We start from the raw sequence: 21,166 nt of genomic DNA, 5'->3' as shown, positions 1-21,166 counted from the left end.
TCAGCCCGCTCCACGCTCGGCACCATGGGACATTACTTTGGATTTTACCTGCCTGAATAAATTCACAGTGTTTTCACCAACAGAGAAAGAAGAAAGATTAGGAGAGAGAGAGAGAGAGAGAGAGAGAGAGAGTGTGTTTGGCTGTGTTCACATATCTCTAAAGTGTGTGTGTGTGTGTGTTGTGTGTAGCATGTGGATTTTCTGTGTGTGTGTTTGGTAAAATATGCCGTATATACAGTACAAAAATCATGCGAAACACTCAATCCCACAATGCAACTCAATCCAGTGTGACCAACAAACCAGAAGTGACATCAACGGGGGGGTTTGAAACATATTTTGAATTTGGTTTTATTTAAAAAGTAATTATTTAAAATATTTATAAAATTATGTTTAAATAGTTTTATTTTATTATTTTGTTTGTATTGTATGTATCTTTATTATTAGTTTCAATATTTATAAAAAAAAAATATATTATTTATAAAATAATTAAACATTTATGATAATGGTAATTAATTATAAATAATTATTTATAAATAATAACGGTAAGTCATATGTAACTAATACATCATTATTTAATGTCTCATTTTATTATTATATTATTTTGTTCATTTCTTGACTCTTAAATATGTTTCAAATATTATTTGAATTATTATTTTGTTTGTGTTTGTCTCTTTCTTGGCACTTGTTTAGTTTTTTAAAATCCATTTTCATTATTATTTTCATTTTTTGTTTTCATTAAACAAAATTATAAAATAATACATTTTGTATTTATGATAATATTATTTATAAATGTAGAAATAGTAATGGTAATGTCATATGTAACTAATAAATTATTATTTAATGTTTTACTTAATAAAAAAAAAAAAAGTATCCCGTCTTGACTATATACATAATAAGAGTTTATATATTTATTTTAAATATTTATTTTAAATACTTTTTTTTATCTCTTTCTTCACGTTTATTTATTACAAATCAACTTTAATTCAACCAAAACCTTCATTCACATTGGAAATGGCACATTGAGTGCATTGCATTATGGGATGCATTATTCTGCGCACACACACTGCTCGTTTTTGTTCATTATTCAGTATTCCTTGCATGCAGAAAATCAGCATCCTGAGCAGAATATATATATATACAGAAACACTAAGAGTAAACAAATCCGAAGCGAGAGTGAGGATGTAAAATGGAGGTGTGTGTGTGTGAGGGTGTGTGTTGTGAAGGTGTACGGCGCCCTCTGTTGGCCGCTCATGAGCGCACTGAACTTTAAGGCCTGTGTGTGCAACGGGCTGAATGTTCCAGATGATTTTATATGCTTTTGAACCAATGCATTTGCATTTTAGATGTTTCGTAACGTCTCTCTCTCTCTCTGTGTGTGTGTGTGTCCAGGTGGGCCATCGTGAGGACGGTGTGGGTTTGAGGACCGCTCATCCCATCGTGACCAATCAGGGGTCGGTTCCTGTGCCGTCGGCCACTTCCCCCGACCTCAGCCAGCCCGACCCGTACAGGGGTGAGACATGCACACACACACACACACACATACACTCAGGCTGGCACAGTGTGGGCACAGAACGGGCTCAATGCCAACCCTCTCTCTCTCTCTCTCTCTCTCTCTCTCTCTCCATCTGCCGCCATTTTAGAGCATCTTCACAAACACAGATGCACGTATAGCATATTCCCACGCTCATGGAGAACAGGGAAAAATCTGGGATTTCTTCTGTTCCAGGCCTGGAAATAAATATATACATACTATACACACACATACAGTCAAACCAAAGTGTATTCAGACACCTTCAACATTTCTCACATTATCACAGTTTATTCGCTATAGTTTAGAAAATGGTACTAAAATATGAGCAGAACTCAGTTGATATTTGACTGGTTTAGTCTATCCTTCTGTTAGACTGTCTCACACATGAATTATGTTGAATATCTGTCAGCTGTTAAATTTAACTACTCAATTAGATAATACCAGTTTAGCTCAACCAATCACCAAGCAATGCTTCATTGTGTTCAGTCTGTGTGTGAAAAGAGCATTAGCAATTAAAGACAAAACACTTCAGCAAAACATGATCAGCTCAAAGTGTCTGAATAATATTTGCTCCCAAATGTTTATATATTTAACTGGTAGTCTCTGTATGGAGAGTTTTTGGGTATAATATGTCACAGTTTACTTTATTTTGCCCTCCTCACTTACTTTAATGAACTATAGTGTCCTGATCACACTAGTAAAAAAATATCACAAATGTTATCTGGTGTCTGATTTTTGGTTTGACTGTATATTTTTAGGGTTAGATTAAAATTCTTAATTCAATTATAGAGTAATTTGGCCCTCAATATCATCCAATCATCATATTAGAATGATTTCTGAAGGATCATGTGACACTGAAGACTGGAGTAATGATGCTGAAAATTCAGCTTTGATCACAGGAATAAATTACACTTTACTGTATATTCACATAGAAAACAGATGATTTACATTGGAATAATATTTCACAATTTTGCTGATTTTACTGTATTTTTGATCAAATGAATGCGGCCTTGATGAGCGGAAGAGACTCTGAATTGGTTTTAAAGCTCAAAGCGCTGATTTGCCCGTTTCCCTGCGTCCGCTGGCCGGCCTCCAGCCTAATGTGTGAACAATTATGAGTGCGTTAAACCATGCGCTATATTTCAAATATGAATATGTAAAAGGAAATTGTATATGACCTGGGAAGTGAGGCGTAAAAACTCCAGGCTGGTTTAAAAGCGGAGCACTTACTCTCTCCGAACGGAGATCTTGGCAAACGCTCTCCTCTCTGGAAAACCCAGCCAAACAGTTAATGAGGTGCTGAGTGCTGGAAAATATGAAAAAGAACATTATAAATAATAGGACTGTGGATCACAGATGATTATTTGTGAATGGCATCCAGAAGGAATGAATCACGATGTGGTTTTCATCCCGCCGGAGCTCTTATAGCAACATTACCCTGGTATTTTAGGCATGTACTAGGGTAATAGTCTGTGTTTTTACTACATTAGCATTTTTGTGTACACTGTAAAAAAATATATATTCATGATTTTTATTAATGTGGTTCAGATAACATAATATTTTGACTTTCTATTTATTAAACCAATCTCCTTCATTGTATTAACTCAATTTTTTTAATTTCAGTTAACTCAAAATTTAGGCAACCAGGAAACTTACTTTTTTTAAGTCAAACCAACAATCATTTTTCACAGTGTAGTTCATGTACAACGGTGGTGCCGCCAAACTACTTCTCCTTAAGAAAAATATCATATTTTTTGGAAGTCACTAATTGAAGTAAACTGGTAATTTTGTGTTTTGTGACCATACTACCATGTGATACCATGTTTTTAATTAAATATATGATAATATACCAAACTAATATCACAGTATTTTTTGAAATGCCTCGGAGTAAATATGTAAATATATTACACAGTATGTTCAGGTCTGTACCATGGTATATTTCAAAGTAACACAGTATTAACATCACTGTGTCATTGTTATTTATTTATTTATAGGCGTGTACCACAAGTAATATATATTTTTTTATATATATATATATATATTTTTTTTTTTTTATTATTTTTTTTTTTATAATAATTAATAGTAATAAATCTACTATATTTACTTATTTATAGGTGTGTACCAAAAAGTAATATTATTGTGTTTTTTATATCTACTAATACATAATTCTTTGAAATACCAGTTTTGCTTTTTTTCTCTTTTTTTTTTTTTTTGCATAAACTTTTAACTAATTATTATTTTATTTTATTTTGGCATGTACTTTTTTTATTGTTCTATTTTGACATAATGAATATTTTACTTTATTTTGGCATATGCTTGTAATGAAAATGTGTTTTATTTTATTTTATTTTATTTTATTTTATTTTATTTTATTTTATTTTATTTTATGCATAAACCATGAAAATATTGTGGATTTTTTTGACATCTGCCAAACTAACACTGCATGTTCTTTGAAGCACCCTAGAGTAAATCTCTGAATATAACAGTATATGAATATGGTAATCATTCTTTACCATATTTATGTGTACCATGAAGCACCATGCTTTTTTTAATGTAAGTCTTTTGTGAAGCTGAAGGAGAACTTTCTCCCGTCTTCATAAAGTGCTTCCCATTAGTCGCAGTGTCTTTCCCAGCGATGTCATTTCCTGTAAGCAGCGAAGTGTGAAACAAGCCTGGTTAAACTTCACCAGCCTTAACCAGATCAAACCGGTTCAAACCAGACCAAACCAGATCAAACCAGATCAAAGCAGCCGTGAAGGAGAATAAACGCCTGTCCCGAATCAAGCTTTTGTTTCCTCTTCCTTCTCCTCATATCCAGTCTGACCAGCTGTCTGAAACAACTCTAGAACTCTATTCATCCTCCCACCGCTGCACACACACACACACACACACACACATATATTCTGTTGTTCTTTCATGTTCTCTCTGCTGACACTGCTGTCAGAATAATTCATGCAGACGTTTAATAATGTCCAGATGATCTGAATGATAATGTTTGAGGAGATGATGGAGATGTTCCTCACTAACGGTGTGTGTGTGTGTGTGTGTGTGTGTGTGTCCAGCTCTCTCGAGTGGTCTTCAGGGTCAGAGCACCTCGTCTGTGAGCTCCGAGATCAAATCTGAAGATGAAGGAGACGAGAATCTTCAGGACAGTAAATCTCTGGGAGCGAAGAGCAAGGAGGAGCTGGACAAGGACCTGAACGCTTTAGAGAGGTCGAGATCTAGGTAAACCGTACCAGAGCTTCGCTTCATTCAAACGCCCGCTGGACTTTGATGAAGTGAAGCGTGTTCTGAGAGGCAGCTAAACGCACAGATGACAAACCCAATTCAATTCAATTCACATTTATTTCTATTGTGCTTTTCACAATACACATCGTTTCAAAGCAGCTTTACAGAAAATTCTAAACGAAATCCATATAAAACGGCTGATATATGCATGTGTTCATCCGGAGTTTTACCGCAGGAAAAACACATCAAATGTTTATGTACATTTTTAATAGATTTGTTTAATATAACACTTTAAAATAAGGTCTCATTTTAGGGTTAATATAGTTAACTGAAACTTAAACTAAAAATATTATTTAGAAAAAAAATGTTTTTTTTGTTGTTGTTTTAAATAAAATAAAGGTTAACTGGAATTAGTAAAATAAAAGTAAAATTAAATAAAATGTAAAAAGTAACATAAAATTAAAATAAAAAAAATACTATAACATTTAAAATAAAAGTTTAAAAATAAAATTTAAAAGTAAAATTAAATTAAATTTAGAAATACAATAAAATGTAAAAAGTAAAGTAAAAATAAAATAGAATTTTTAAAGTGAAATAAAAAATAAGTTAAAATTACAATAACATTTTTACAGTAAAATACAATTTTAAAAATAAAATTTAAAAAGTAAAGTAAAATAGAATAGAATTTTAAAAGTAAAATTAAAATAAAATAGAATTTTATAAGTAAAAAAATATTTTTTTAAATACAATAAAATTTACAAAGTTAAATAAAAGTTAAAAATACAATAAAATGTTTAAAGTAAAAATAAATATTTTTAAATAAAAAGAAAATTTTAAAAGTAAAAGAAAATAAATTTAAATATTAAAATGAAATAAAATAAAAGTTTTAAAATACAATAACATTTTGATTGACTGAAATGAAAATGAATAAAAACTGTGAATAAATGAATTAAAAAAACAAAATAACTAAAACTTTAGTTTGGGTTGTTCAGCATCTCCTCCGGTCTTGAGCCGGGTTTTAGTTGTTTCTCATCTCACATGAGAGTAGGGAACGTCCTGGATCCCAAATTCATCCCAACATTCCCAGACATTTCCAGGATAAACGCCGGACAGGGTTTATAGATTTCCACCTGGAATGACCAATTCGATTCAACTCATTTGATTCAAATTTCAAGAGACGATATTTGTGACTTGATGTGTGATTTCTCATGCCATTTTTAGTTTTATTATGTTTTGTTGGTTTTTGTGTAGAAATCTGTAGCATCTTTTTATAACCTAAAATCAACATAAAATTTTCCAGGGATGCACTGCTAGAGATAACATGATCTTCTAGAATTTAATCTTGAATTTTATGTTCTTTACTATATCTTCTTATATACTTTATATATATATATAGAGAGAGAGAGAGAGAGAGAGAGAGAGAGAGAGAAGTTTTGATATTTTTTGTCTAGTATATCTTTGTACTTTATATATATAGAATTTTATATATTTTTGTATCTATTATATACTTTATATATATATATATATATATATAATTATATCTTTCAAACCATTATATTCAAACCATTATATATTTTTATATACTTATATTTAGTATTTTATATACTCTTTGAATCTATTAAAATGTACTTTATATATATATATATATATATATATATTATAGAGAGAGAATTTGATATACCTTTGTATATACTTTTATACCTTTAAATATCTGTAATTGTAGAATTTCCAGAATCTATTTGTAAAATCTATTATAACTTTTTACATACTTTATATATACAAAAAAAAAACTTTTTGTATCTATTTTCTTTTTATGTACTTTTTATATTCCATTTATCTAGTATTTTATGAATCTATTATATTGTCTCTTTTTATATACTTTATATAGAATTATATGTAGTTTTTGTATCTATTATATCTTTTTATATACTTGATATATTTAGTATTTGATATACTTTTTGAATGTACTTTATATAGAGAATTTGATATACTTTTTAAATCTATTATAACTTAAATAAATCTAAATATTTCCTGATGATGATGTACAGTGTAAGTGTGCAGGACTGAGTGTGTCCGAGAGAGAGATATACAGTACGAGTACAGTAGTGAGAAAGCGCTCTGGTCCGTGTTAAACCCACAGTAACAACGACGACGAGGACCTGACGCCGGAGCAGAAGCTGGAGCGCGAGAAGGAGCGGCGGATGGCTAATAACGCCCGCGAGCGGCTGCGCGTGCGCGACATCAACGAGGCCTTCAAAGAGCTGGGCCGGATGGTGCAACTCCACCTGAAGAGTGACAAACCCCAGACCAAACTCCTGATCCTGCACCAGGCCGTCGCAGTCATCCTCAGCCTCGAGCAGCAGGTCCGAGGTCAGTGCCTTCACTGCACATGCACGCACTCATTTATTGCCATGACAAATGTAATGTTTATGTGGAATTTTTCCACAATTATAACACTGAGACAAAAAAACATACATACTGTATATAACCCAAGCATTATAAAGGATGAAATACTGATGCATAGGAACCAGAAGAGTTAAAGGGTTCGTTCTGCCAGTAATTCCGACCCCGCAAGACTTTCGTTCATCTTCGGAAAATAAATTACGATATTTTTGATTAAATCTGAGAGCTGTCTCACTCCTCATAGGCTTCTAAAGGATTGAAACTTGCCGGCCCAGAAAGTTAGTAAAGACTATGTTTAAAATAGTCCGAGTGACTACAGCGGCTCAACCTTAAGTTTATCAAGCGACGAGAATACTTTCTGTGCGCAAAAATAACCACTTTATTCCACTCTTCATGTTCTTCTGTGTTCCTCTGAGTGAGTTCACATAGTGTAACAGCGCAGCGCTTCTGGGTTGTACGTCAGAACGCAGGCTCACCATTGGCCAGCATCACACACATGACCAGCGTCGGCCAATAGTGAGCCTCCGTTCTGACGTACAACCCAGAAGCGCTGCGCTGTTACACTACGTGAACTCACTCAGAGGCCCATTTTTGGGAGAACTAACCCTGTAAGAGCATGACCCATCCTACAATCAGTGTATGTCCTGCAGTTCACTGAATACTGTATCCCACAATGCATTGCTCTCCACTTCACCTCCAATGAACCAGAAAGTAATATTAACTATGATTTTTAACATCTCTTTATTTTTTTGTCACTGTTTGCTCGGACTGTGTTTTTCTTTTCCTAAAAATTGGATTATTGCAAATATAATTAATTGAATAATAATTATTTATAATGATTCATATGTCAAAATAATGTTTATATTTAATATTATTTTATTTACAATAATGATTTTTTAAATATTATTTATATTTAATAAAATAACTACATATTTTTATTATATACACAATTTAATATTGTTATTATTATATTTCATATGATTAATAATTGTAAATAATATTATTTTTCAATGATACTGTAAATATTAATATATTTATTATTTTATTAATATTTTATAAATAATAATATTAAGTGTTTCCCCAATTTAAAAAAATAAATAAATTAATATAGTACCGGTAATTATTTATAATTAATAGTCAAAATTATGTTGAAAAATGATATTTTATTTATAATACTATTAAAAGAAAGCAATTTTATTATTTATATTTAATAATATAGCCTAGTAATATATATTTAGAATATCATTTTATAATCGTTTATATATATATTTATATATGTGATTTCAAATTAATTTATTTTTATATATATATATGATTTCTTCTACACTATAAAAAAAGTATTATCTATATTAAAAATAAACAATTTCATAGTTTATATTTAATTATATATAAACTATATATATATATTCAAATTATTAATATGATATCTTATAAGATTAATCATTGTAAGTAATATTATTTTTCAATGGTATTAGAAATATTAAAGTCTTTAACATTATAAAAAATAATTTTTCGAAGTTGTAAATTAAAAAATTATTGGAATATATTTTACAAGAAAATTTCTAAATTTCACGTTAAATTCCATGTGTTACTTGTCGTTTCTTTGTAATTATTTGTGAAATGTAGGCTACTACTGAACAGTGTCTTAAAGTAATCCTGCACCACATGTTGCTTGTGTTTGGCCGTAATGACACTTTCGTCCCTCTTGATGGCGGCGTATCCGTGAAACAGCATTTCTCCTCCTGCACACACTGTTAACCGCAGTAAACCATTGCACTCGAGTGACTGTGTGTGTGTGTGTGTGTGTGTTCTCGTTCCAGAGCGTAATCTCAATCCAAAAGCGGCGTGTCTGAAGAGACGAGAAGAGGAGAAGGGGTCGTCGGACGGTCCTGCGCTCTCATTGGCCGGTTCCCACCACAGCATGGGCGAGGCGTCCAATCCCATGGGACAAATGTAAAGAGCCACACCCCCCCGTAAATGGTCAGAATATTTCACTCTACACTAATCTGCTGTTGTACATGTCCCATGATGTGCCTTTAACCCAAACCAAAACCTCCAATTCGGTTTGAGGAAACAAGCTTTTTCACTGCAATCACGTGTTTTGTCTCAAACTTTGGCACGATTGAACACAATTATTGGGCAAAGTGATGCAGAACGTTTGGATTTCCCCCTTATTGGTCTCATGCCACTTTAACTCAACGGACTGGTTTTCTGTTGGTGGCGACAAAAACAAATCCGAATAATAACCTGTAAAAGTGTAACAATGGGCGCATTTTAACAACAGATTGGCCGTATGTGTGGGTTATGTGTACATATAGATTTTGCTTTCAAACTATAGACTAAATTTTATTAATTCACAATAGATTTAATTAATAAAGCTAAAGGATGATGTTTGTACACAATGCACATTTGAACATTAAAAGGTTCATGTACACAATATCACTGACCATTTCATTCAGATGTTTATGATGTGTTTGTTTGTTTGTTTGTTTTATACTGTGAGTGTGTGTACAGTCAGATAACAGCTGAAAAGTGCAATGTTCACATGGCATTATGGGTGTGAACAGATTCCAAAGGTTCATGTTCCCCGTGTAAGTGACTGTAATGTGCCGGTAATGAGTTTACGGCGTATAATTAAGGTAGAATTGAAGGTGTGAATTAAACCCGGTTCTTTCATCTGGAATCATTTGCATATTTCATGACGGAATTAAGCAGATATTCTCCGTAGATATTTTTAAAGATCACATTTTTAGAGGCTGTAATGTATGGAAAGTAGAGGAAAGATCTGTTTTTTGAAAGTCAGTATCAGTATCGGATCATTTAAAGCTGTTCCACCCAAACTGATATGAAATATGCACTGAAAAATCATTTTCACTCAGATATTGCTTGTAGATTTCACAGACGTGGCAAGTAACTGAATTAAATGTGAAATGTTGAGGTAGAAAGACTGAAATAGTGTTTCTGTAGAATGTACAGTAGTGGCCAAAACTGACATCTTCACCCTTCACTCAAATTATTAAATATGTCCAGATTTTGTAAGCATTTATAAACATGCAAAAATAAGAGAGAACCAACCAAATATTATTAACTGATTATGTTCTAGTCTTTTTCCTGTCAGCTTTTTCTTTTTCTATGCCTTTTTTTTTTTTTGCCAAATAATTTTGTCAGATAAACACCGTACAAGATTAGTGTTTTGTTCTTCCCTCATATAAAAAAAAAGAAAATAATTAATATTCAATAATTTTAATAATTAATAAAATAATAATAAATAAAATATTATATATTTTTTTATATTTTTTTTATAAAAATATAATAAAATATTTTCCTAATATTTTGATGGTTTAATTGAACTTGTAGGGTCATTAACAATCACTTTAAGCCACTACTGTACTTCATTAACCTTTGTTTTATTTAAATATTTGAGAAATCTGAAGAATATGAAGCATATTTTTAGGACTATTAACTTGTTTTGCGTGGCATTATATTATTCTTTAGGGTTTATATATATATATATATTATCTTTAAATTGTAGAATCGGTAGTTTGATTTGATGTGTTAGTTTGATCCACTTTTTATATTTGAACCTAAAATCAACACAAATTTATAAGAGATTGCTAGGGATTTTTTAAATAACAGTATTAGGTGTGGTATTTTCTCATATGGCATTTAAATTTTGCTGAATTTAATATAACAAAATCATCGTGTCCATAAAGTATAATTTTCATTACTGTGTTACATTAATGAAAATACTTTTATTTATGTATTTTTTTTTTTTTCATTACACAATCTGTGATTAAATGGGAAAATCTACATTTATGGAAAAAAAAAAAGAGAATGCTTTTGCGTTCGTTCTCTCGCAGACGTTTTGCACTGAAATGTTTGCGAGAGAATGTGAAAACATTGAAATACCTCTCATATTTTTTCCATCACCACTTTTCAAGCGTGTTTGCGATACTTTACTATATGAATATGTACTGTATGTTAACTTCCCTCTCTCTCTATCAGGTCAAAGCTGCCAGAATTCATCAAAATGATGAGCGATCACTTCCTTTGACAGCGTTATTTCTGCCCCTGAACGTCAGTCAAACAATCAACCAATCAATCAAACTTCCATCTGACCGACCAACTTCTATGTGTTCCTGTTCCTCACGCCATCTGTGCGGATATATATATATATATCTATATATATACTGTAAATTACGGAAACACGGCAGAGTCACGTGGGATGGCTGTCCATATCTTCCTCCGAGCATTCCCAGTTCAAAAAGAAGACGTTTTTATGCACACACACACACACACACACACACACACACAGATTTGAAAGGTGCAGACAGACAGATGGAGGATTCTTCAAACATATCATGAAGTTGTACAGACGTTTGGAGGTCGACTCGAGACCAGCCCTCTGATTTCAATGGCAATCCTGTCCACACTGTGGAACTTTTGTAGCTGTGCCTCACGGAACTCCTCGCGGAAGAATAGAACTCTGAAAATTCCGAATCGGAACCTTGGGACGAGAGGGGCTGTCAATCAAACGCACGACGGAATTAGGCTGTAGAATTTCACAAAACCGTTCGCAATAATGTTATTTTAGTTCCCCCCCCCCCCAAAAAAAGAAGCTGGCATGGGACGTCACGCTGTTTTGAAACCAGCAGAAGGTTTAGAGGCCAGAGCGTTCCTTCACCGGACCGTCAGCGAACGCAGCTTTGCTCTTGAAGACCTCGCGGTCACTTTAGAGGTCAGATGTGCTTCATTAGGTCATTTCTCTCTTCGTTCATTCGCTCCTTCTTCTCTCCTCAAGCCCCTTCCGGACCCCGAAGATGCAATTTTAACATGACTAAACTTCAACCAATGTGCCTTTTAGAGCTCATATCATCACACAACTGGAGGAGAACATTATCAGAACTTTCTAGGATGCAAGCTTAGGAAAACGTTAGTCATTAGGTCTATGCAGTCAGGTTTTTTGCGGCCTGGGATTTAAAAAAAAAAAAACAAGTAAAAAGGTAAAAAAAGTATTTTTTTGGGATAAACTGTATTTAATGTACTGTATGGCTATATGTAATTAGAAGGTGTGTCCACCCCCTCGTGGCTCCACCCACAGCCCCGCCCACCTGTCACCACGTCGTTATTGAGCATTGTATTATAGATATCGCTTTTATGAAAACTGGCTTGTTGTTGAGCCGCTGTAGTCCTCAGTACAAATGTGTGGTCGTACGTGTAAAATGGCTTTTCTCTTTTTTTATCTCTCTATTCTTTGTCTGTACTGGTTTCTCTGTCAAAAAAAAAAAAAAAAAAAAAAAAAAAAAGATGATCACGAACCCGCAGGCGATCTTTGAGGATCTGCGGTGGTTTTATCAACGGGAGGCACTGAAAGTGGACATAAAGTCTATTAGAAAAATCGCTATATATAAATGTAGAAATATATACAGTATATAAACAAAGGAGAGTCCGACGGAAAGGAGAGTTCACGAGGATTGATGTTTCTTTCTTTCTGGAGACGTCCGAGAGAGACGTGTGACTCTGTTGTGATATTTTTTTCATAAAGTCGGCGCGATCGTAACGGGACCGAAGTGTCGCTCTCGCTAAAGCTGCGGCCGGCAAGGGAAACACGGACATTTGTAAATTGTATGCAACAAATGCAAACTTACCATTATTTTGAAATTGTGTATGTAAAAGTTATATTTTTACATGTAGGCTGTTGTTATTTTGTGTTTAGAAATGCGTTGTATCAGTTTTTTTTTCCTTTCTTTTTTTTGGGGAAAAAAAAATTCATTGTGTGTTGAAACGTGTCACATTGAAAATGTAGTGAGAACAAAAGCAAAAAAAAAAATTTTTTTTTTGTTTATATTTCTGGGAACATTTTTCTTTTCTAAAGGTGGGTGGTGGGGGTCGGGAATCAAAGCTATATGATAATTCTCTCATCCTCATTGTCATTTTTTAATTGAGTATTTTCTGTGTAAATAGAAGTCACGAGCAGGGCTGACGACGTTTGTTTGCTGCGTTCCCTGCCGTTGATCATGTGGCCTGGTCAAGACGTGATTGATTAGCGTTTAACGTGTGTCAACAATCAGACCTTAATTTACGTTATCACTTTTTGTAAAGAGACTCGTGACACATCGCTGAAAGAATCGACTCGACTCAACTTTGAAATGACGACTCGGATGCCCTCACATTAAAAAAAAAAAATACTCGGGCCTGAATTTAAGATCGATGTCTATGAATTGCATATAAAAATTCCATGCATTTGGATGATGCCGTTTTAACAAACAAACTATGCATATTTGTCTGTCATACATAAATGAAACAAGTCAGATTTCTGTAATAATACCAATAAACTGAATGTGTTTTTAATGCAAAGTAACCATGTTTATATTTTTATCCTCAATAAATCAAATTTGTTTCAATCTCATACATTTTAACTAACTCAATATCACTTGTTCCACAGCTAGCCATATTTTATATAGAATTCAGAAACCCTTGTTATTAGCGGCACCGGTGGACGTTAAGTGAACTGCAGCCTGTGACTTCCTGCGCGTGCTCGTCTCGTGCACACGTGACGTACAAGAGACTGAACGTGATTCATTGGGTGCTTCTAAATTCTTACTTGTACATCCTTGTTTCCTTTCCTCGTGTCTCAGCTCCACTCCTGTAGGATGCGAGAGAAGGACGCAAGGAAAGAAAAGGAGGACGGAGGAATCGAATTAAAGCTTATTTATACATTGGAATACTTGATCACTCGAGCGTCACTTCACAGCGTCAACAGCAGCGCTCAAAGGATCTTCCCTTATGTTGTATTCATTTGGTTATTAAAGAAATTCATAATAAATAATAATAAAGCAAGATACCCTGTTGAAATATGTGATCCTGGACAACAAAACCAGTCACAGGGTCATTTTTTATTTATTTAGATTTATAGGCCTACATCATTTGAAAGCTGAATAAATAAGCTTTCCATTGATGTAGGCTAAAATCTGGAATCTGAGGGTGCAAAAAAATAAAAACATTGAGAAAATCGCCTTTAAAGTCCATTTATGTTCGCGATTGTGCTGCATTCACTCACACAAATAAATGTTTTTATATATTTATGGTTGGAAATTTACAAAAATATCTTCATTGGACATGATCTTTACTTAATATCCTAATGATTTTTGGCATAAAAGAAATTTTAGTAATTTTGAATTAATTTTCGATAATTATGATCCATACAATGTATTGTTGGCTATTGCCACAAATATACCTGTGCCACTCGTGACTGGTTTTGTGATCCAGGGTCACATATGTGAGAGGTATGGTTTATAAAAACTGCAAAGGTAAAGTGAAAATTAAAATTATAGTAACCGATGTGAATTTATATGTGCGTCACGTTTAGTCGATACAACTCTTCCGCAAAGGAAACGCATGCATCCTCGCTCATGACTCCTCGATACTCGCCGTGCAATTAGAGATTTGAGATGTCCTTCAAGATGGCTGGTGCGTTCAAGTCCTCCTGGGAAGTTCGTACTTACGAGCTGGGAAGTCGTGTTTACTACGGCAGGCGTTCAAGTCACTTTCGTCGAGTAACATGGCTGAGTACTTTCTCTTAATTAAACAAAAACACAGCAAGGTTCTACTCTAGTTCTAGAAAATGAAGAACAAAGAAATACCACTGGTATTTACGACATTGTGGTGGCGTTCAGCTCGTAAATACGATCTTTAAGAGATGACTTGAACGCACCATTAGGATGGAGGAGCGAGGAGGGATATTGAGAAGCACTCATTCAAGACCCTGTTATCCTCACGCCGAAGTTCTTCTTCATTCTTCGCTTTAGAAGTAAAAACCAGGTAGAAATGCCTTTGCATCGATACACTGTTAACGAACATCCTGACGCTGCTGAGAGCGACGTTTAGATAAATATGTAAATGCGCTTTCCTCTCAATAACACAATAAACACACGACAAAAAAGACAGTGGTGAGAAACAGCAGTTTAGGATCGTAGCGATGCAACTCACGGCATCATGTCGACAGATGAGGTCATTCAGATTACACTGTTATGATAGTTTGATTTTAAGTTCCTAGGCCTATATTTGAGACTATAGTTTGAATAATCACCTTTCTTTGCCAGACACATTGACTTTACAGTACAGAATAGCTCTTTCTGCTTTATCTCCGGGCTCTCAGGAGCGCGCGTTACCGTCACACTCTTTAGATTTTCCCGGCAAAAACGTCCCGCGTAATAAAAGCATCTTACAAAAAGCGTGTTTACTTACAAGCTGTTCACACGGTGGCAATAAAAAGCGATTAATATGCCCTACATGACAATTCTTACATAGTCCCTTTAACTGAATATATTTTATTTTCAGGAGTAGATCCTGATTCTAAGTAATTTGAATAAATCCATTTAAAAAAATGATCATTCAAATTAAATTAAAATGATGGAATTAGTTAATAATAAACTATGCCATGAGTGCAGAAACTATGTATGACTGACAAATATGCAGTGCGTTCATTTTTAGTCGTTTATTGTTAAAACGGTGTAATCTAAATGCATGGAAAATTTACATTCAATCCAAATACATAAATATTAAATATTATGCCTAAACATTTTCCGCAACATGCACAATGTCAGTTTTTCTACTTTATTTGCAGGTTCAAAAAGACACTCCAGCAAAAGCCTAGTATTGAAAAGTGTGGTACATCTGTACTTTTGCATTGCTTCAGACATGCTAGTGTTCTCGTCCTTCAGTAAATTTTGGACATCTGAAGTTGTATTTTGCCAGTGCTAAAGATGTTTGACTAATTCTCTCCTTGTGCCACATCATGTTGTTGTAGCCAATTGAATTATGATTGCAGTGGAAAAGATGATGTTTTCCTCTTGGTTGTTCATAATGTACATACTTGTTCTTGCTTTTATGAACTGATTTTTTTTTTAGTCAAATGCAGAACTGAACTGTAAGCGATCTTTTCCATTCTCAGAAAGCAACCCTGGGCAGTGTCATCTCTGTTTATTTAAGTGCTCCTCACATGGAGGATTGTGAGATAAAGATTATTTGACGCAAACAGCGACGTACAACTGGTCTTTGCTGATTTCTCAACGTGTTTGCCGTGTGCAGCAGGTCGACACTTCTGCGCTTTGTGATTATTCGTGTCATTGATTTCAATAAAGAGAGTCGCTCAAATCATCCTCGATATCCACTGCCAGATGAAGCTCGCTGACCTTTTCACATCAGTAAAGTGGATCAAAGTGCAGATGTCAATCACACACAAACCAACAATGAAGGGTTGCACAGCATATAATCATATTTTCAGGTAAAAATATCTTTACAATTGAAGTTTGTGATGCCAAACATATGGCAATTCTTAGTTTAGGGTGAGACTTTTTTTTTTTTTTTTTGTGCTGAGCAACGATTATTCACGATTAATCGCATCCAAAATAAAAGTTTGCGTTTGCATAATATATGTGTGTGTGTGTACTGTGTATAATTATTTTGTGTATATAAATACACACAGTATACATGTAAATATCTAAGAAAAATGTGTTATATAATTAATTGTATATATATATATATATATATATATACTACAGTATATACATGCAAATATTTATTAAATATAAACATGCATATGTGTGTATTTATATATACAAAATAAATATACACAGTACACACATATATTATGTAAATACAAACTTTTATTTTGGATGTGATTAATCGTGATTCGTTGCCCAGCACTACTTTTTTTTATACAAGATTCAACCCATTTAAAGTCAGTTTGATGTAATTTAAGTTGAAATGACTTAAACATCCAAGTTGATTGTACTTTTCAGTACAGTACTTAACTTTTTTTTTTACAGTGTGACCAATGGAAAATAGCGGAAACTTGTTTGAAAACAGTCATTATGAAATGCTTCACCTTTAAAACAAGATGCATTTACTTGAGAAGCAAAATTGCATAACATTTTAAGACTTGTTTAAAGATAACATATCTTGAATAGTTAATTTTTTTATCATCTTTGCAAATGTTTTTTTTTTTTTATGCATGCAAAATGCAATGCAAAAAAAAAACTTAATTCAAGGGATATTCTCTGAAAACAGGTCTACTGATTATGCAAACCCTAGTCTTCCGTACCTGTTTTTGACGGTTAACCTTTCACATCATAAAAGGTGAGAAAAAAAAACAAAACAAAACAAAACAAGATGTAATCCTATTTAACCGCTTCATAATTGTGAGCAAGTCCAAGCACAATACAGCGAGACAGGAGGAATGAAACATCAACAAATCACCTAACCGAATATGTCGAGCCGGTTTCACCGTTCTGTGTTTCTTTGCCGTCAAGCTTGTGCAGTGGTTTAAACATGTTTATAGACGTAATGGTGAGCATTTATGAACCGTGGCCTTTTTATTCTTGTTACTTGTGATGCAACTAAGTGAAGAATCGTGACCATCAGAGAATCACCGTGTACCAGTGCCTGGATTTTTGTTATAAAGCTTCTTTTGTCTAGTGCATTTTTTGCTATGAAATAGACGAGTGCAGTCTGTTCTAACGAAAAACATCAAGTACATTTCAAATCGGACTATATTTGGCGTATATTTTACAGTTTGCGATCCTTTTATACCAGTGATGTTGATGACAAAATGAGAAAACTACACAAACGGTGCACACGTCTGAATCAAGACTGTTCCACTTTATAGATGTTTTGGAATCATTCAGAGTAAACGTTTACTTTATTTAGCTATTTAAAGTGTTGATTTGGAGACGAAGGATGAGTTGATGTGTTTGACGAGAGAACCGTGATTCAAAACTCACACTAAAGGCCCGTTCACACGGAACGATAACTACACCAGCCGACGATATCGCTCTGTTTATTCAGTTTTGTGTCTGTCGCTTTAAATGCTCGAGCTCGTTAAAGACGGATGGATTCTGATTGGCTATCAATGTTTTTAAACTTCATCAGCTGGGGGGGGGATAAAGGGGATCATCTGAAAGTATCGTTCTTCTGTGCCGTCATTATTATAGTTGTGTTTTGGACGATCATTAGAACTATATCGTTATCGTTATAGCCTAGTTATCGCTCTTGGTGTGAACGGGCCTTTACACGTCCTGTCTAATGTGTGTCGCAATGTGTGTGTGTGTGTTTATTCATTCTTTTTTATTTGTTTTATGTGGTAATTTCAGACAGTGTCTGAGCAGGTTTTGTGCAAGCGTGTCGTTTTCTCTAAAGTTCATCCTCCATCTTCACCTGTTTGTTCTCATCCTGTAATGATTTCATGTACACGACCGTCTGTAGCAATAAATGTGCCATTTTTATGACTTACCGCTTTCAGAACTCCTGGTTTGTTTGTTTGTTTGAAGTAGAATTACAGTATAACAAATGCAGCCAAAACTGGTTTACATTAATTAACCAAAGAACTATCATATAGGAATAGGAATTGCAAACATCTTTAAAAGACTCATCATTTATGGTTTTCTCCTTTAAAGACATTTAAATCCTGACTAAACTAGAATACAAACAATTTCAGTCTATTGCAAGTAACAGTACTTTTGATGTTTTACTGAAATAATTTTTAGTATAAAAGCAGCATACATTGTTTTTTTAATTATCTGATATTTAGTAAACATACATTTAGTCAATATATTTTTTTAAATAAAAAAATATTTCAGACTGCAAATATATATACAGTGGGTACGGAAAGTATTCACACCCCCTTACATTTTTCACTCTTTGTTATATTGCAGCCATTTGCTAAAATCATTTAAGTTCATTTTTTTTCCTCATTATTGTACACACAGCACCCCATATTAACAGAAAAACACAGAATTGTTGACATTTTTGCACATTTATTAAAAAAGAAAAACTGAAATATCACATGCTCCTAAGTATTCAGACCCTTTGCTCAGTATTTAGTAGAAGCACCCTTTTGATCTAATACAGCCATGAGTCTTTTTGGGAAAGATGCAACAAGTTTTTCACAGCTGGATTTGGGTATCCTCTGCCATTCCTCCTTGCAGATCCTCTCCAGTTCTGTCAGGTTGGATGGTAAACGTTGGTGGACAGCCATTTTCAGGTCTCTCCAGAGATGCTCAATTGGGTTTAAGTCAGGGCTCTGGCTGGGCCATTCAAGAACAGTCACGGAGTTGTTGTGAAGCCACTCCTTCGTTATTTTAGCTGTGTGCTTAGGGTCATTGTCTTGTTGGAAGGTGAACCTTCGGCCCAGTCTGAGGTCCAGAGCACTCTGGAGAAGGTTTTCATCCAGGATATCCCTGTACTTGGCCGCATTCATCTTTCCCTCGATTGCAACCAGTCGTCCTGTCCCTGCAGCTGAAAAACACCCCCACAGCATGATGCTGCCACCACCATGCTTCACTGTTGAGACTGTATTGGACAGGTGATGAGCAGTGCCTGGTTTTCTCCACACATACCGCTTAGAATTAAGTCCAAAAAGTTCTATCTTGGTCTCATCAGACCAGAGAATCTTATTTATCACCATCTTGGAGTCCTTCAGGTGTGCTTTCATGTGTCTTGCACTGAGGAGAGGCTTCCGTCGGGCCACTCTGCCATAAAGCCCCGACTGGTGGATGGCTGCAGTCAGTGATGGTTGACTTACTACAACTTTCTCCCATCTCCCGACTGCATCTCTGGAGCTCAGCCACAGTGATCTTTGGGTTCTTCTTTACCTCTCTCACCAAGGCTCTTCTCCCCCGATAGCTCAGTTTGGCCGGACGGCCAGCTCTAGGAAGGGTTCTGGTCGTCCCAAACGTCTTCCATTTAAGGATTATGGAGGCCACTGTGCTCTTAGGAACCTTAAGTGCAGCAGAACGTTTTTTGTAACCTTGGCCAGATCTGTGCCTTGCCACAATTCTGTCTCTGAGCTCTTCAGGCAGTTCCTTTGACCTCATGATTCTCATTTGCTCTGACATGCACTGTGAGCTGTAAGGTCTTATATAGACAGGTGCGTGGCTTTCCTAATCAAGTCCAATCAGTATAATCAAACACAGCTGGACTCAAATGAAGGTGTAGAACCATCTCAAGGATGATCAGAAGAAATGGACAGCACCTGAGTTAAATATATGAGTGTCACAGCAAAGGGTCTGAATACTTAGGACCATGTGATATTTCAGTTTTTCTTTTTTAATAAATGTGCAAAAATGTCAACAATTCTGTGTTTTTCTGTCAATATGGGGTGCTGTGTGTACAATAATGAGGGAAAAATGAACTTAAATGATTTTAGCAAATGGCTGCAATATAACAAAGAGTGAAAAATGTAAGGGGGTCTGAATACTTTCCGTACCCACTGTATATATATATATATATATACACACACACACACACTCTACCGGTCAAAAGTTTTAGATCTGTAAGATTTTTAATGTTTTTAAAAGAAGTATCTTCTGCTCACCAAGGTTGCATTTATTTGATTAAAAAATACAAACAAAAAGACATATTGTGAAATATTATGACAATTTAAAATTACTGTTTTCTCTGTGAATATATAGTAAAGTGTAATTTATTCCTGTGATCAAAGCAGAATTTTCAGCATCATTACTCCAGTCTTCAGTGTCACATGATCCTTCACAAATCATTATCATATGATGATTTGATGATCAAGAAACATTTATGATTATTATCACTGTTGAAAACTGTTTTTTACATTTTTATTTCATGATGCTTTAATGAAGAGAAAGTTAAAAAGAACAGCATTTATCTGAAATCTAAAGCTTTTGTAACATTAAACACAACCGTTCAAAAGTTTGGGGTCAGTAAGAATTAAAATTTTATTTTTGGGGGAAAGAAATAAAATAAATCAATACTTTTATTCATCAAGGATGAGTTAAACTGATCAAAAGTTACAGTAAAGACATTTATAATGTTAGAAAATATTCTATTTTAAATAAATGCTGTTCTTTTGAACTTTCTATTCATCAAAGAATTTTGACAAAAATTTGTACACAACTGTTTTCAACATTGATAATAATAATGAATGTTTTTTGAGCATAAAATCAGCATATTAGAATGATTTGTGAAGGA

General features: G+C 34.1%; 1 protein-coding gene across 1 annotated transcript in view; it reads left to right on the top strand.

Moving 5' to 3' along the window:
* tcf4 (transcription factor 4) overlaps positions 1 to 18,450 on the top strand; it is a 176,822-nt gene extending 158,372 nt beyond the window's left edge. Inside the window, 5 exon segments of the mRNA XM_084387639.1 lie at positions 1,390 to 1,510; positions 4,594 to 4,756; positions 6,900 to 7,129; positions 8,983 to 9,142; positions 11,168 to 18,450. Of these exon segments, the coding sequence (XP_084243765.1) occupies positions 1,390 to 1,510; positions 4,594 to 4,756; positions 6,900 to 7,129; positions 8,983 to 9,119 (651 nt within the window). The 3' untranslated portion in view covers positions 9,120 to 9,142; positions 11,168 to 18,450.
* The last annotated feature ends 2,716 nt before the right edge of the window (positions 18,451 to 21,166 follow it).

The sequence above is a fragment of the Rutilus rutilus genome (genome assembly GCF_951802725.1).
Source record: "Rutilus rutilus genome assembly, chromosome: 18".
Lineage (NCBI taxonomy): Eukaryota > Metazoa > Chordata > Actinopteri > Cypriniformes > Leuciscidae > Rutilus > Rutilus rutilus.
This window is presented reverse-complemented; position numbering and strand designations above follow the sequence as displayed.